The following is a 17,782-nucleotide window of genomic DNA, read 5'->3' on the forward strand; positions in this document are numbered from 1 at the left end:
GTTTGGTTAATAATATGTTGGTTGGTTTTCCGTAATACAATTTCGTAAGTACTATTTAATTGTTATGTATATCATGTCATGATACTAGAAGTAGACTTTATAAGTCTAATAATTATATATAATTGAATGTTCTATATAATTATAAAATTCATTGATATTTTATTCAACGCTTTTATTTTAAATTTCAGATACTATGTTCTATATAATTATAAAATTCATTGATATTTTATTCAACGCTTTTATTTTACAAAATATTTGGATCATGGTGATCAAGATGTTGTATGTCAAACATATCGTGCAAAGTTATGGAGAAATGAATCCATTAGAGGTAAAGAAAATGGGAACACGGATTATTCATTATGTTGTGGTTACGGAAAAGTTCAACTTCCAGACTTAAAGAATGCACCCCCTACTTATGAAAGAATGTTTCGAAATATGGATTCAAAAAGCAAACACTTCATGAAAAACATTCGACGTTACAATTCAATGTTTTCTTTCACGTCGATGGGTGGTAAAATTGACTCTTCAATCAATAGAGGAAACGCTCCTTACATTTTCAGATTGGGTGGTCAAAATTATCATAGTATTGGAAGTCTTTTTCCAGCAAAAGGATCGGAACCAAAATTCTCTCAGTTATACATTTATGACACTGACAACGAAATTACAAATAGACAAAGATGTTTTCGGTATTTTCTCAAACTTCTTATTCATAATCTATTATATATATATATATATATATATATATATATATATATATATATATATATATATTATGTATATATTACTAATATTATGTATAAATTTTTTTATTTTAGTGGTGAAAAAGATCAATCAACATCAACTGATAGTGATATTGTTAAAGATATTAAGGTGATGTTGTATTCAAATAATGTCTTGGTTAGATCTTATAGAATGGTAAGAGATACTTTTCAAAAAAATCCAGAAGTTGATATGAAATTACGACTTATTGGGAGAAGGGAGCAAGATGGAAGAACATATAACCTACCGACTGCTTCTGAGGTTGCTGCTTTAATAATTGGTGACATTTCGGATTCAATCGAAAAGAGGGATATCGTCGTTCAAACAAAAAATGGTTGTCTACAACGTATCAGTGAATTGCATCCTTCGTACCTTCCTCTCCAATATCCATTGCTATTTCCATATGGGGATGATGGTTATAGTGTTGACATTCTTCATAGAGGTGTGTCATTTACGACCAACAGCAAGCATGCGAAATGTACAATGAGAGAATATTTCGCTTATAGGATTCAAGACAGAGATCATTCGTTCTCTCTCATACTTAATTCAAGAAGGTTGTTTCAACAATTTCTGTTAGATGACTATACTATGATGGAAACGGAGAGAATGTACTACATACGTAGGCAACAACATGTTCTTAGATGTGATTCTTATGAAAATTTACGTAACCAAAAAGCTCAAGGAACGACTGATATCTCGAATGTCGGCCAACGTGTCATATTACCTTCATCCTTTACCGGAGGTGCACGCTATATGCTGCAAAACTATTTGGATGCCATGTCACTATGTAAATGGTTTGGATATCCTGATTTCTTCATAACCTTTACGTGTAATCCCAAATGGCCTGAGATTAAAAGGTTTCTTAAGGATACTTCACTTCAACCAGAAGACAGACCTGATATACTATGTAGGTTGTTTAAGATCAAGCTTGATGCATTCATTAAAGACTTAAGGGAGAATCAAATTTTCGGCAAAGTTCAAGCATGTAATTAAAACTATATTTTTAATTTTTTTATAAAACAATGATCTTATTATTATATTTTAAATATGTTTTGATATCTAATCACATTCTCTTTTATTTTTTGTCAAATTCTTTTACAGATGTTTATACCATTGAATTTCAAAAAAGAGGTTTGCCGCATAGTCATATATGTCTATTCATGCATTCTGACAACAAGCTACCAACTGTTGAACTTATCGATCCAATAATTTCAGCAGAGATACCAGACAGAATTGAAGATCCTGAATTGTATTCACTTGTAAATGAGTTTATGATTCATGGTCCATGTGGAGCTGAAAATATGAATTGTCCATGCATGGTGGATAAAAAGTGCTCTAAAAACTTTCCAAAACAATTCATTAATCATTCGTCTGTTGATCAGAATGGTTTTCCGTTATATAGGCGAAGAAACGATGGTCATTTTGTAGAAAAATCAGGTGTAAGGTTGGATAATAGAAATGTTGTTCCATACAACAAATATCTATTGAAAAGATATCAGGCACATATTAATATTGAATGGTGCAATCAGGGATCTTCTATAAAGTATTTGTTTAAATACATAAATAAGGGTCCTGATAGAGCTACAGTTGTTGTTGTACCAACCAACAATGAATGTGAAAATAATGATGCGGTCGATGAAATAGCTGAATATTACGATTGTAGATATTTATCAGCATGTGAAGCATCATGGCGAATTTTTAGATATGATGTTCATTGCAGATATCCTTCTGTTGTTAGACTACCTTTTCATCTTCCTAATCAACAACAGATTGTATATGGCGAAGATGATGATATTGATGATGTTCTTGACAAACCTTCTGTTGCCGCTTCAAAGTTCACAACTTGGATGGAGTGTAATGCAATCGACAGTGAAGCACGAAAACTCACATATGTTGAATTCCCTACAAAGTTTGTTTGGATATTAAATGGTAGGTTTTGGAAGCGAAGGAAAGTAGGAAAAGCCATCGGTAGAATTCATTCAGTTTCACCTAAACTAGGTGAAGCATATTTCTTAAGGATTCTTTTAAATAAAGTAAAAGGACCAACATCATTTGATGAAATTCGCACGGTAAATGGAGAAACACATTCTTCTTTTAGAGATGCCTGTTATGCACTCGGGCTATTAGATGATGACAAGGAATACATTGATGCAATTAAAGAAGCAAGTCATTCTGGATCTGGTTTTTATCTACGCTTTTTATTTGCTACATTGTTGATGTGTAATAGTATGTCTAAACCAGAGATCGTTTGGGAAAATACATGGGAATATTTGGCAGATGGAATTCTATATAGCCAACGACGAAGATTTAAATCAGCAGGTATTACATTTTTTCTTATTTTTTAAAATTAATTTATTTTTATTTTTCAACACCCATTAAATAATTAGTAATGAAATTATTAAATATCAACCACGTATTTTATTAATTATTTAATATTTTCGTGCAGAATTGTCTCTCGGAGTAGATGAACTTAAGAACTTAACTTTGTTCGAAATACAACAAATTTTACTTCGAAACAACTCTACTCTCAAAAACTTCAAAAACATGCCATACCCAGATGTTGAATCCGTTTCTTCTTCAAACAATCGACTTATCACCGAGGAACTAGATTACGACATTCCCGTGATAAAGAATGACTATGATCGTATGTTGCTTGCATTAACAAATGAGCAACGGAACATTTTCCTAAACATCAAGAGTGCTATTCAACAAAATAAAGGAGGTGTCTTCTTTGTTTACGGGTATGGTGGAACGGGTAAAACTTTTTTATGGAAAACAATATCTGCAGCAATTAGATCTGAAGGAAATATTGTATTAAATGTTGCTTCAAGTGGTATTGCTTCCTTATTATTGCCCGGTGGTAGAACAACACACTCTCGATTTATAATTCCATTTGAGCTTACAGAGGATTCTTTTTGTAACATAAATCCAGACGGTGAGTTGGCAAGCTTAATAAGGAAAACCTCTTTGATAATTTGGGATGAAGCACCTATGGTCCATAAGCATGCATTTGAAGCTTTAGATCGAACTTTGAAGGATTTATTAAGGTGCGTAAATTCAACCATCTCAAATATTCCATTTGGAGGGAAAGTTATTGTCTTTGGAGGAGATTTTAGACAAATTCTACCTGTTGTGCCGGGTGGCAGTAGACAGAACATTGTAAATGCTTCTTTGAGTTCTTCATATTTATGGGAACATTGCAAAGTCCATAGATTAACAAAAAACATGAGGCTAACTGTTGGAAGGGATCAATCAGATATAGGAAAAATAAGAGATTTTGCAAATTGGTTGTTGGATATAGGAGAAGGAAAACTTGGTGGTCCGAACGATGGTGAAACGATTATCGATATTCCGGATGATATTCTCATTAATGATTCACATGATCCTATAGGTTCCTTAATTGAGTTTGTATATCCTTCAATTTTAGAGTACTATAGCGATATAAATTATTTCCAAGAAAGAGCGATACTTGCTCCAAAAAATGAAGTTGTCCAGGAAATAAACGACCGTTTACTTAAGAAGTTTCCAGGAGATCAAGTTGAATATTTAAGTTCAGACTGCATATGTGAATCCGAATTTCTCCATGATCAATTTGATGCAAATCTATACTCTCCTGATGTATTAAATGGACTCAAAGTATCCGGTTTACCAAATCATAAATTAGTTTTAAAAATTGGTGTTCCAGTAATGTTACTGAGAAATATTGATCAGAAAAACGGCTTATGTAATGGCACAAGACTACAGGTGTTATCATTGGGCAAACGTGTTATTGAGGCACGTATAATAACTGGAACTAATATTGGAAATCGGACTTTTATTCCAAGAATGTCTTTAACTCCATCAGAAAAAAAGATTCCCTTCAAATTCACAAGAAGACAGTTTCCTTTGGCTGTATGTTTTGCAATGACTATTAACAAAAGTCAAGGACAATCGTTGTCAAAGGTTGGTCTGTTTCTGAAAGATCCAGTTTTTTCACATGGACAATTGTATGTTGCCTTATCTAGAGTTCAGAGTAGAGAGTGATTAAAATTATTAATTTTAGATAAAGATGGCAAACTCACAAATAAAACTTCCAATGTTGTTTATAAGGAAGTTTTTCGAAATTTGTAGCCAACTTTTTTGTAACGTCGTTTTATTCAATTTTAGGAAATCACACTTAATCCATCATATTACTGTATTTTTTTATAATTACGTATTGTTGTATTTTATGTTAATTTCATTACACACATTGGTATTGTATCATCTGCATATGTCCAATTAGAATGATGAATAAAAAAAAATAGTTTTCAAAAATCTTCATTCCTAATTAAATACTTCCCATTTAGTTAGTAATTAAATAATTACCAATAAAAAAAATTATTTAAATATTCAATATTACAATTTATAAGTTATCAGAATTATTGATATAATATTTTATTAAATAATTAATTTTTAAATTCAATTCAAAAACAGCACCCGTGGGTTCCACGGGTTTTAACCTAGTAATTATATATAATTGAATGTTAGTAAAAGATAAAAACTTTAAAAGTTAATGACTATTAGATATAATTTTTTGCGTACACTTTTTTGATATATTTTGTCGTATAAAAATTTGATGAGACGAAAACATTGCAATCCTAGGAGCCACAAATCACAATTGTGTTCGATTGATTATTTTATTATAATTATTCTTGAAAACTGGTGAATACACGTCAACTTTTGTTATCTATAATTGAGGAGAAATTAAATATCCTCTTACATTTTTGTAAGTCTCGAATTCTCTTGCAAATCAATCGGATTCACTTTGATGGCTAGGAATCCCAACCAAAGTGTATAATGCAAAATAAATATGAATAAGAACAAGATAATTAATCTTTAATGCACACAATATATTGATTAATCGTCCGGTACACAGGATTCCGATTACACACCGCTTTCTCTCTAGATCTCTCCAAATCATGTCGTTAGTGTCACACCCCCGGACCAGACGGCGGAAATGTCCGGAGACGGATGACTTAATTGTGCAGGATCATAACAATTGAATATAAATGAAACATAGCAACTCCAAACATCATAAATTAATATTAATCTTACATTGTTTACAATACATGTTTTGATCAAAAGTTAAACATGAAATAACAAAAGTAGAAATAGCATAATGCAGTGACGCTAATCCTTGCTCATGGTGCTTACCTGCTTACTAGATCCCTGAGAATACAAGTCGTTTTGAAAAGTGTCAACTAAAAAGTTGGTGAGTTTATAGTGGTCTTAAAACCCTATAGTATCCAAACAATAAAATAGTGGTCTTAAAACCCTAAGACTGGTGTGAGAAAAGCTTCGTTTATAGTATCCAAACAATAGTTGTCTCTAATCGAAAGGTGTAACTTGAGTAAATTTCTAAAATCATATTCTTATATTCTAAGTGAGTTGTTATAACTATACTAATATGATGGAGTGCCTATCCATGCGTTCTTCAGGCGCTATATTCGATTAAGACATTTGTCACCCTAGACTGGCCGGTCTGATTGTTGCGAACAACGAATGTGTGGGGTGCCAACCCCGTACAGATTTATACACAAATTCCCGCTCCCCCTCCAGGAGACTCTGGTTATAACTCTTACAGGACTTTAAGCGTACACTATTATATATATATATATATATATATATATATATATATATATATATATATATATATATATATATATATATATATATACTGTGAAGATTCGTCTAACTAGAATACTAACAAAATTTTGAGCAAATCGTTGAAATCCATTATTTATTAAATAAATAATGATAGGTGTACTCGTTGACTAGATCTATTTTTCGTTTATTGAAAATAATCCACTTTAAATCACAATTATCCAAAAATGGCTCAATATTAGTCAAAAGGTATCATAAGTAGTTCAAAACTAAGTGAATTGTTGAGAATGACCCATTTCTTTTAAAATGTTCATTTTAGACTTATATTTATGAAACATTCAAAAAGGCCCTTGTTTTTCCAAAAATTCAATTTTTGGTCCTTCAGAAATTTGGACGTTCAATGATTCCTCAAATCTATTTCATGTTCCAAAAATGATATATATATATATATATATATATATATATATATATATATATATATATATATATATATATATATACGGATCTATGTTTTCACTATTAGTCATACAACTTTATGAACACAAAAGGAAACCTAGCATGTATCTACTGTTGTCAAAATTGGCATAGGAGAATAGAATACATACATTTTGTTGTTATATAGTAATAACAACTAATTCCTTGAGTTTCCTTAGCTCTTGAAAGCAAATACCACAAGTGTAGTACCTCTAATGGCTTACAAACACACTTTGAGTGAGAGGATGAATATGAGAGAGATGAGGAAAGGTACTAAGCTCCAAAATTTGGCCCTTAGTAGGGTTTTCCCAAGGGGTGATCATATTCTAATGCCTTAGGGTGCTATTTATACTTGAGGCTAGCTAGGGTTTCAAGGTGGAAACCCTAATCCCTTAGCTTAGGGCCTAAGCAAGTCCATTGACTCATTTCCTTAAGCCCTTGCACAAAAACTCCTAGATCCTTCTAGAATTTTCGTTCAAGCCTTAATAAAGGTGATCCAATAGCCCAAAGTCTCAATTATCAACTAATTACAAAACAACCCCTATACTTTTAATTAATTCCTTTAATCCTGAAATTAATTCCTAATTAATTTCTGATTAAATACTAATAAATAATATGATTCCAAATTAATATATTATTCATATAATATATTAACATATCATATTTATACCCCAATTTATTATTCTTAACAATAAACCAGCCTCTCTCCTCAACAATCGTCTTGTCTAGTCACCAGTGTGAAGGCAACCCAAAAGGACCATGCTCACAATTGGGTTAAGGACATACCAAAATAGTTATGGACTTAGACACTAATCCAACAGTCTCCCACTTGGATAAGTCTTATAACTATTATGCGTATGACTTCAGAACCTTATCAGCAATCGTAGCTTTCAAAAGCCGTTGTCAACTCTGATATTATCAGAAGTGTGTCCTTTAGAAAAGGGATCATATATTCCTCCATTCTTGATATCTTATAGATGTGAGACATAGATTGAAATAATTCTCTCAGTCTATGTGTTGTTTCTCGATTTCCGATTTACGACGACTGACAACAGACTACACTTGAACACATCAACTTAGTTCCGGCTTGGCCAAGTGCTTAGGTGTCATCACTAAATCATCGAGGGGCCCACAAATATCGCTTTTATCCCACTTTGGGAAAAAGGAATGGATAAACTTCAACTCAATGCTCGCTTGTACTCACTCACCGAATTACACACAACAATACGTTTTATAGCACCAAGTTACTGGTGCGTTTACATATTATCAATGTGTAACCGGCTCGCAAGATACAACTTACATATCTCAGTTTCAAGAATATATGATATTATCATCTCACCAATCACTCGTGATAAAATCCATGAAGCGATCCAAGTGAGCGTGGGTTTAATCCAATACTCTAATCTTAGAGCAACACTCATGAACCCTGTAGCAAACTTTTGTTATGTATAAAACACTTTAGACAATCTACAGTCAGATTCATGACAGTCTTCATTCGTACCTACTTCCAAAGTATGAGCGATTGTGAAGGGTTTGAATAATCTTATTATTCGGGAAGTCAAAACATGCAAAGTGAAACACAAGAATAGTACTAATTCTATATGGCCTCAAATCTTTGAGTATAAATAAAACATTTTATTTAATCACCATATTAATTACTCATTATTTGTTGTTTTGGGTAATCAACTTCTTACTTGAATTATAACAACAGTTGTCCCATGCTCTTAGTATGCACACTATGTTTACCTATGGTCCTTACTTTGTGAAATAGTATAATTGAATAATATTTTCAATCACCCTCATTTCATAATTCCTAATCCATTAATGGAAGAATACAAAACTCTCGCCACTACTAGAATATGTAAGATTCTAACATTTTGTACAACAGTCATTTCGTAATGTTATGGCACAAAAGTCACCAAGACTCGGCCAGTGAAATTACAAAATGCTCTATTGGATATTGTTACAAGATAATTCCATAGTTATGAAGTCTCATATTTAAAGTACATTTCTTTGAACATCCTTCTTGCATAAAAGTTTCTAATCTATACATTGATCCTCGATATCCAATCTCCCAATATGGAAACATTTTCATATTTTCCATATGACAACTAATTTAAAATAAAATCTTATCTATTCATAATAATATCAATATGGTCCATCCATGACTTTACTTCTAACTATCCACAAGTGACCAATCCTTGGCGAACCTTAGATTGTCTTTGATAATTGTTTAATTAGTTTAGTCAAATCTGGTTCTATTCCCTTTTTCCCTCTAAATGCCCTAGGCATTTGGAAAATTTTAGAACAGTCGAATATTACAGCATATGCAATCGATCCTATATCCGAAGCGGATGTGATACGATTTATAAGGAAAAAACATGACACTTTACCAGTTTCTTACTATAATACCGCCATAATATTTCTATTTGTCGTGTTCTCAAATTTCGAACTATGAAGAGGGCTGCTATAATCATAATCGAACTTGGAGAATGCAAATAATAAATATACCCTTGACTAAATTCAATTAAAAAATTCTCGATCTAAGCTTTTAGATTGGAAACGAAGTATAACATTCTCTCCCTTAATTATAGCAAAAAAAAAACTTTTTAACCCTTGCAACTTTGCAAAATGAAACCTTTTGTTTTTCTATAATTAATATTGCCAACTTGCAATACTTAAAATAATAATCATGCACCCACTAACATGATGATTATATCCATTACCGCATAACATTTATGCTCCCACTAGCTTTGAGACGTATTCATAAAATAATTGGACTTCTAAAAGACAATACTTGTTGACTTCAAAGTTCATATTTCTAATACGATGTGCTTCAATAAGCCTTTATCTAAGCTTCTCAAACTCTACACCTTTCGTTAGACAACTTACATGTATGTCTAAACTAATTCAGAATTTATATTACTAAGTCCCAAATGTTCAGACTAATTTCCAAATCTCACAACTCGAACTGCGAAGAGGGATGCCGTAATCATAATCGAATTTGAGAATGCAATTTACATAATCACTATCTTATTAAAATCTCTCTTAGTGAAAGCGTTCCCTCAGAATCATTTTCATGAAGGAGAGAAACCTTATGACACTTAGGTTTTTATAGTGTATGTGTTCCTATCCATGCGAATTGCCATAACCATAATCGAAAGATAATGTTTGTGACATATTCAAACTCTTATAGACATAACTTGTTCACTGTTAATTTCTTGCCATCAAGGGTCCCACCATTGCTTCCAAGTTATTTAGCACCTCACCCATGTCAGTCCATGTACTTTCATTGAACAAGGTTTTTGCCCTTATGCAACCTATTGAGAACTCGTTGAACTCATATGCATAATCAACTCAACTAGATTGGCATAGTGATGGAACCTTACTCCTGGTAAGACCCCGCTTCTTATCTTAGAATGAAACCTTTTGCCTGGGTGTATCTGCAAGGTCACAAAGATCAAAGGCCGTCAGCCGCTTCCCAGGAGGAGTTCCCGGGAGAATGCTCCGACGATCAAGTTAGGATGGTTCTAGGGTTTGTTTTGTGTTCTCTTTAGATCGATTTAGGAGCTTACCTTGCTAGCATGAGAATGCGCCCTTTTATACCTAGCGCTCCTGCCTGGTCCGTACCAGACAGGATCGCTTTTCGGGGAGACAGGATCAGAGGGGCTGATTGGAGGGTCATGCGCCTCCCACTGTCAGAGCGCTCTCATTGTCTTTGATGGTAATGCTCTGATCCCACTACTTGTCTCCTGGCCGTACTTTGTCTTGGCGCGAAGAGCGATGACTTGGCGGGCGCGAGCCTTTCGCCTGGGCGTTCCGCTCCCGGGGGCGCCAGCGGGCGCTGAGCCTACTGGGCCGGATCTGGCTGGTGTGTTTGGCTCTAGGGCTTGGGTGCAACTCTGTCGTGCTACCCTAGGCACGCCATCAAGTCCCCCAGTCTAGGAGTTGTAGTGTTGCAGCGCTAGTTACGGCGTTCTAGGCTTAACTGAATGACGCGTGCTTTTTTCTTTATCCATCGCTCCGTTTTTAATGGTGACGTGACTGTTTGACAGTTACATCATCACATTAGTCATTTAAATGTCCCACCTCTTATTTTCCTTTAAGAGGGTGTTCGCACAGTTTCTTTTGCCTCCTCTGTTCTTCTTTTCTCGTCGTGTTCATTCTTCTTCCTCTTTATGGCTAATCTCCCTGGAATCATCCCTTCTTCCGCCGAGTATCGAAAGTTGGAAGTCATGTATGGTTTATCCTCCTTAGAGGGTGTGGAATTTCCCTCTGCTAGCTCTAGCATCTCCTCCCCCCCCCCCCCCCCCCCCCCGCGGAAAAATTAGGGTTTTCCTAAAAACCCTATATGCTGGCATACGATTGCCTCTGACGGATTTCCAAGAGGAGGTTCTTCAGAAGGACGGTTGTAGTCTTCAGATGTTGACCCCTAACGTTGTTAACAAAGTGGTTGCCTTCGAGATGATTTGTAGCGCAAATGGGTATGTTCCTGACTATTTCGTTTTCAGGTTCTTTTTCCGGTTCTGCCTTACCGGCGACAAGTGCACTTTTTTGGCCCGGCGAGGGGGGCATGCCTTAGTTCTTGATGGGCGCACCCCCAAGAATTGGCAAGACAAGTGGTTATGGGTGAACCAGGAACTGGTTGGGAGTGGCCGTTACCGTGCCAACACTTTCGCCGATACTATCACTAAGCTTTTTCCTCACAATCGGGAAGTGGCCGATTACCTGAAAAGTGTGCAAGTAACCGCTGAAGATTATTCCGAAGCGATCCTATCCAGGGTAGGGATGAGCCCCTCCTGGAGGCAACGTGGCAAGATGGCGGTGTTCTACTCTGTTATTGATGGTGAGTGTCGCATTCGTCCTCTCTCTCTCTCTCTCTCTCTCTCTCTTTCCTGTGTTTTTTTCAGCCGCCCCTTTGTGACTTGTATTTCGTTCTGTTTTTCTTTAGGTGTTGAGTCCTCCTTATCCATGGATGAGGTGTTGTGTAAACGCTATCGAGGAAAGCTGGAGTTTCGTGAGGTGGATCTGTTCGAGCATCTTCCCCCTCCTCGTCGGGCAGACCGTCTCAACACTCCTACTCCTTTAGTCCCTCCAGCGGGTTTCTCAGCGCCTGGGGGAGATCCGTTGTTTGCCCACCCAATTTCTTCTGTTATGCCAACGGGCGGCGTTTTTTCTTCTTCCCCGGAGGACTATGAGGACATCAAAGAGGGTGTTATTGCTGACGTTCGACGATTGCAAGCGAAACGGAAGGATATGCAGGCGATGGATGAGCCGGTGACTGGCGCTCCCCCCCCGCCCCCAAGAGGGTGCATACTAGGCGCAGCTTTTCTCGCCTGCTAAGTTCGATGAGTTCCACGGCAGTAAACTCCACCTCTGCTGGCGTGGTGGTGATTCCCGATGATGACGTGCAACAGTCTGAGGGGGTCAATAGGGCGACAGAACAGCCCGTTATTCCGGATTTCTCTTCCGTTCCTTCTCCAACTATTTTGTGTGCTCCATCCAAGCTTTCCTCGGCGAAGGAATTCAGCCCTCCTGGGCCGGTTACGACTTCCAGTGAAAGTGGACCTGGTGGCGATGTTTCTAAGCCTACAGTATTTGTGCCATCTTGGAATCTTCATGACGGTTCTTGTTTGTCTTTTCGTGCCAACGCTTTGGAATTCTCACGTCATGCCTTCCCCCCGGCTGCTATTGAGGATATGGGAGCGATGGGTAATCCTGCCCTTGCTTCCAATATGGCTTATGTTGCTGCACAGGCGATGTTTTATCTTGTTGCAGGTTCTCGGTGTATTCACACCTGGGCAAGATAGAGGCTTCGCATGCCACCTGTGGATCGCGTTTGGCAAGCTTGGAGCGTCGTGTGAATGAGCTTGGTGATTATCTTCGCTCTTCTGAAAAGAAATGTGAGCTATTGGCGTCTGAGAAGAATGTTCTTGATGAGGCTAGGGTTGTATTAGAGGCCAAGGTTGACTCTCTCACCCAAACGAATGAAGGCTTAATGATCTAAGTTTAAAGTCTCGAGCGTGATGTCGTTGACTGTGACAAGCTTGTGTCGTCGCTGCAAGTAGATGTGTGCGCTGTTCGCTGAGACTTGGATTGGTTGCTGCAGATTGGTGTTGTGCGTATCGTTGATAAGCTGATAGAGCATCCTGACTTTACCAATTCTATCAGTCTCATTCGACATGCTGCATATGTAGCCGGGGTTGAATCTGCCCAGAAAGCTTTAAGTGGCGGTGAAAGTGGGGAGGCGAGTGCTAGTTCGTTGTCTGTCAGGACTGTGGTTAGCGTGAGTGATGCTCTCTTATCTTTTGCCAGTATGGATCACGCAGGTCTGTTGGGTCTGGGAGAGGTGGGTATTAATGGTTTACGAGAGTTGTGTTCTTTCGGTTCAGAGGGCACTCCTGAGGATGCTGCGAGTCGTGAAATGGTGCTTGTGAATGACATTGGTGTGGGAGGAAATGGTAAGGATTACGGTGCTAGTGGTGATGGTCGAGCAGGTGCTGGAGGTGGCGGTGTTGACGGGGTGGCAGGTGATAACGAAGTTTCTAACGGTTTGGCTGGGAAAGGGAGTGCGGATGATGTTGTAGAGGGGGCTGTGGTTGGTGATAAGTCTGTTGGTGATGGTTCGAGGCCATAATATTCCCTTGTTTTGTTTAGTCTATGTGTTTTGCTTTGCAATGGTTGAATTGCCCAGAACAATGTTTTCTCTTTTATATGTATGTGTTTGATATGCACTAAGCATTATCTATTATCTCCTTTTGTGATTTGTGCTTGGCTTATTCATTTATCGCCTATTGCTCAAGATGTGCCAAATATTTTGCCTTGTTTGCTATTATTGACACGCTAAGTGTTCATATTGAGTGCGCTTAGCACTCGTCATTTAATCGTTGGATATCATTACACTAAGTATGAGAAATCATCAACTGCATTACTATTTAACCGCTAGTTTTTTTTTGTTTAAAAAAGAAATACACTGAGTATTAAGCTCATGTCGCTCATGCATGAAATTTTATATATGTCGAGTACTAAACTCATGCCTTTAAATATAGGAATACACTGAGTATCAATTCTCATGTCACTTAGCATGGATAAGTGTACTCTAAGTACCTCTAAGGTGCAACATCTTTAATGGGATATCGACCACCTAGGGTTTCATTTTTCCTATTTCTTAGAAGAAATATTTCTTCAAGTTCCTAGCATTCCATGTTCTTGGAATGGGTCTTCCTTCCATCGTCTCTAATACATATGCCCCGTTCCTGTTTGCCTCTGTGACCCTGTATGGGTCTTCCCATGTTGGGCCTAACTTTCCATGAGGTTGTGCCCGACTGGCCTCATTTTTCCTCAAAACATACTCGCCCACTTTGAAAGCCTTCTCTTTTACCCTTCGGTTGTAATATCTTTCTGTTGCGTGTTTATATGCAGCTTGGCGTACTCCCGACTCTTCGCGCTTCTCCTCCAGGATGTCTAAGTTTATCCTCAGGCCTTGTACATTGCTTTCCTCATCTTGGTTGGCCACCCTTAGCGTATTCATGTCCACTTCCATGGGAAGCATGGCTTCGGTCCCATATGTCAAGCTGAAAGGGGTTTCCCTTGTGCTTTTTCGTGGCGTAGTCCTGTATGACCATAGAACTATTGGTATCTCTTCTGCCTAATTCCCTTTTTCTTTGCCCAACCTCTTTTTGATCCCATTGACGATGGTTCGGTTGGAAACCTCTGTTTGACCGTTCGCTTGGGGGTGTGCCACCGATGTGAAGCGTTGGCTTATCCCTTTGGCAGCGCACCATTCTCTGAATGGGTTCTCAGCGAACTGCAAACCATTGTCACTGATGAGAACCCTAGGTGTTCCAAATCTTGTCATGATGTTTTTCCACACAAATTTTATCATGTGCCTCCCAGATATGCATGCTAATGGTTCGGCTTCAATCCACTTTGTGAAGTAATCCATAGCTACCACCATATATTTCAGCTTCCCTGGTGCCTCTGGGAATGGACCCACAATGTCAATGTCGCACTGGTAGAAAGGCCATGGGCTGGATATGTTGCTTAGCGGTGCCGGGGGTTCCGCCTGGACTGGGGCGTTAGATTGACACTCCCCATATTTCTTGGTTACTTCTACTGCGTCTTAATGTATCGTTGGCCAGTACACCCCCATTCGTAGCACCTTTCCTGTCAAAGCCCTCGCTCCCTCGTGTGCGCCTACCTGCCCTGAATGTTCTTCCTGCGGTGTCTCTCTTCCCTTGGCTTGATCTAAACATTTTAGCCATGGAGACGTGAACCCCTTCTTGTACAGCTCTCCGTTTATCATTGCGTATGAAGGCGCCTTTATACGTATTTTTCTGGCTTCTTCATGGTCGTCCGGCAACACCCTTCTCTGGAGGTATTCCCGGAACAGCATCATCCATGTGGGTCCTGCGGAGGTCAGGACGTTCACCTGCTGTTCGTCAATGCTTCTCTCCCGAAGCACCTCCACTAAAAATTTCTTTGATAGGTGGTCAAAACAAGTGGACGCTAGCTTTCTCAAAGCGTCTGCCCTCTTATTCTCACTTCTGGGTATTTGCTTGATTGTGAATTGGCCGAATGATTCAATCAGTTTCTTTACCATCTTTACATACCTTCCCATCCTTTGGTCTCTCACCTCAAAACTCCCATTTACTTGGTTCACCGCTAACCTTGAGTCGGTTAGCGCTGTTACAGCTTTCGCACCCATTTATTTGGCGAGTCACAGCCCTACGAGCAGCGCCTCGTATTCTGCCTCATTGTTCGATTTATGGAAGTCGAAACGGAGGGCGTAGGTTACCTCTTCTCCTTCTGGGCTAGTCAGGATCAAACCCGCCCCTGAGCCCTCCCTGCTGGATGCTCCGTCCGTGTACAGGGTCCATGAACCATTGACGGTAGGGGCCTCTTCAACTACCCACACCTTTTCTTTCGCCGAATTCCCTCTGTCAGGAATTTCTAGTAAGAAATCGGCCAATGCATGCCCTTTGATACTTGTTATTGGGCGGTAGTTTATGTCGTGCTCTCCCAGCTCAATTGCCCACTTGGCCAGCCGACCCGACGTCTCCGGCTTAAGCAATATCTATTTAATAGGGTAGCTTGTGAGTACCTCGATTTGATGTGCCTGGAAGTATCGCCTCAACCGTCTCGCAGCGTAGATGAGTGCTAGCACCAGTTTTTCCAGCGTGGGGTAGTTGAGCTCTGGTCCTTGCAATGCTCTGCTAACAAAGTATATTGGCCTCTACTCCCCTTCCCTTTCTACGGCCAATACCGATGATATCGCTTCACCTGACGTCGATAGATACACTTGTAATGTTTCTCCCGGGATGGGAGTTGCCAGTGTTGGGAGCTTATGCAGTGCCTCCTTGATTCTCTGGAGTGCCTTCTCTGCCTCATTCGTCCATTGGAAGTTTTTTTTTATGCATCCCTTTAAGGTGCGGAACAGTGGCATAGCCTTGTCGGCAGACTTTGAGATGAACCTACTTAGCGCCGTGAGCTTCCCATTCAGACCTTGTGCATCTCTAAGAGAGCTTGGGGTTGGCGTCTCGATGAACTCGTCGACCTTGGTCGGGCTGGGCTGGACGCGTTGTCTGGTAACATAATAACCCAAGAATTGCCCTTCTTCCACTCCGAACGTGCATTTGGATAGGTTTAGTTTCATTTTGGTTACCTCTAATGTTTTGAAAGTCTCTTCGATGTCTTGCAACATTTTTTCTTCATTTGGGCTCTTAATCACCATATTGTCTACATATACCTCAATATTCTTCCAATATGCTTGGCGAATATTGAGTCAGCTAGTCGTTGGTATGTTGCCGTCGTGTTTTTTAACCCAAAGGTCATCTTGGTGTAGCAGAACGTGCCATGGTCTGTATAGAAGGTTGTTTTCTCTTCGTCTTCTTTGCTCATCAATATCTGGTGATACCCTTTGTATGCGTCCAAGAAGCATTTTAAATTGTATCCTTGTAGCAACTCTACCTTCTGATCGATTTCCGGGAGTGGGTAGCAATCTTTAGGGCACGCCCTGTTTAGATCAGAAAAGTCGATGCACACGCGCCACGACCCGTCTTGCTTACGGACCATAACTGGGTTTGCTATCCATGTTGGGAACGTCGCCTCCCTTACTATTCCGGCTTCCATCAACTTGGCCACTTCTGCATTGATTGCCCTGTTACGGTCTCCTCCTTGTACTATTTTCTTCTGCTTAACCTCTTTTACCCCCGGTTTGATCATCAACTTATGTTCGATGACTTTCCTTTCTACCCCCACCATATACGTGGGGGTCCAAGCAAATACATGTTTGTAGCGTTTGAGCAGGTCAACTAATGCTCTTCTTGTGTGGCTTGGGAGGTCACTTCCAACATCGATTTGCTGATCGGGATATCCCTCATTGATTACCTCATTTCCTTTGCCAGACTACCCCTGGGCCTCTTGGGCCCTTTGGCTATTTCTGTTGGCTCCATAATCGTATAGCACCTCAATTCTCTAGGCGAAGTAGCTAGAATCGTGGCTTCACCCTTTGGGGTATCGAATTTCATGATCCCATGCATGGTTGAAGGTACGGCCCCTAGTTTCAGGAGGGCGGGCCTTCCCAATATGATGTTGTGTTCCGCCGGGTGCCGAATGACTACAAAGTCTATCAGGGCGGTCTTTTTCCGCTGCTTGTCATGGCTAATGATTGTTAAGGGGAGGTGAATCGTGCCCAACGGCCACAAGCTGTGGCCAGTGAATCCCACCAGCCTACCCGTCGTAGGTTGCAAATTGTCTTTCCAACGATCCGGGAGGAGCCGTAAACAATTCTCATATATGATGTCTGCTGAGCTCCCGGTGTCGACATAGACCCTATGGATAGTCACGTCCTTGATGGATGCCTGTATTATCAGAGGATTGTCGCCCTTCCAACCGTCTGGCTGAGGGTCCTTTATGGAGAATGTGA

The 17,782-nt window shown here is 39.0% G+C and overlaps 2 protein-coding genes across 2 annotated transcripts; one reads left to right on the forward strand and one right to left on the reverse strand.

Annotated features, from left to right (window-relative positions):
• Positions 1-435: 435 nt before the first annotated feature.
• Positions 436-12,198, forward strand: LOC145046582 (uncharacterized). The gene is made up of 5 exons (XM_078994867.1): positions 436-686; positions 816-1,744; positions 1,861-3,078; positions 3,206-4,537; positions 11,807-12,198. Exons 1-5 carry the CDS (start codon positions 436-438, stop codon positions 12,196-12,198), a joined length of 4,122 nt encoding a protein of 1,373 aa, XP_078850993.1.
• A 2,779-nt stretch (positions 12,199-14,977) lies between these two features.
• LOC145046583 (uncharacterized) lies at positions 14,978-15,562 on the reverse strand. The gene has a single exon (XM_078994868.1). It carries the CDS (start codon positions 15,560-15,562, stop codon positions 14,978-14,980), a length of 585 nt encoding a protein of 194 aa, XP_078850994.1.
• Between the last annotated feature and the right edge of the window lie 2,220 nt (positions 15,563-17,782).

Source organism: Lactuca saligna, chromosome 5 (genome assembly GCF_052625555.1).
Source record: "Lactuca saligna cultivar CGN05327 chromosome 5, ASM5262555v1, whole genome shotgun sequence".
Classification (NCBI taxonomy): Eukaryota; Viridiplantae; Streptophyta; class Magnoliopsida; order Asterales; family Asteraceae; genus Lactuca; species Lactuca saligna.

Excerpts from the sequence above, each read along its gene's own strand:
- LOC145046582 (XM_078994867.1), top strand. The coding sequence starts at position 436 with ATGGATTCAAAAAGCAAACACTTCATGAAAAACATTCGACGTTACAAT. Across the intron at positions 1,745-1,860 it reads TTTCGGCAAAGTTCAAGCAT|ATGTTTATACCATTGAATTT; the intron begins GTAATTAAAACT and ends ATTCTTTTACAG. Across the intron at positions 3,079-3,205 it reads ACGAAGATTTAAATCAGCAG|AATTGTCTCTCGGAGTAGAT; the intron begins GTATTACATTTT and ends ATTTTCGTGCAG.
- LOC145046583 (XM_078994868.1), bottom strand. The coding sequence starts at position 15,562 with ATGGGTGCGAAAGCTGTAACAGCGCTAACCGACTCAAGGTTAGCGGTG.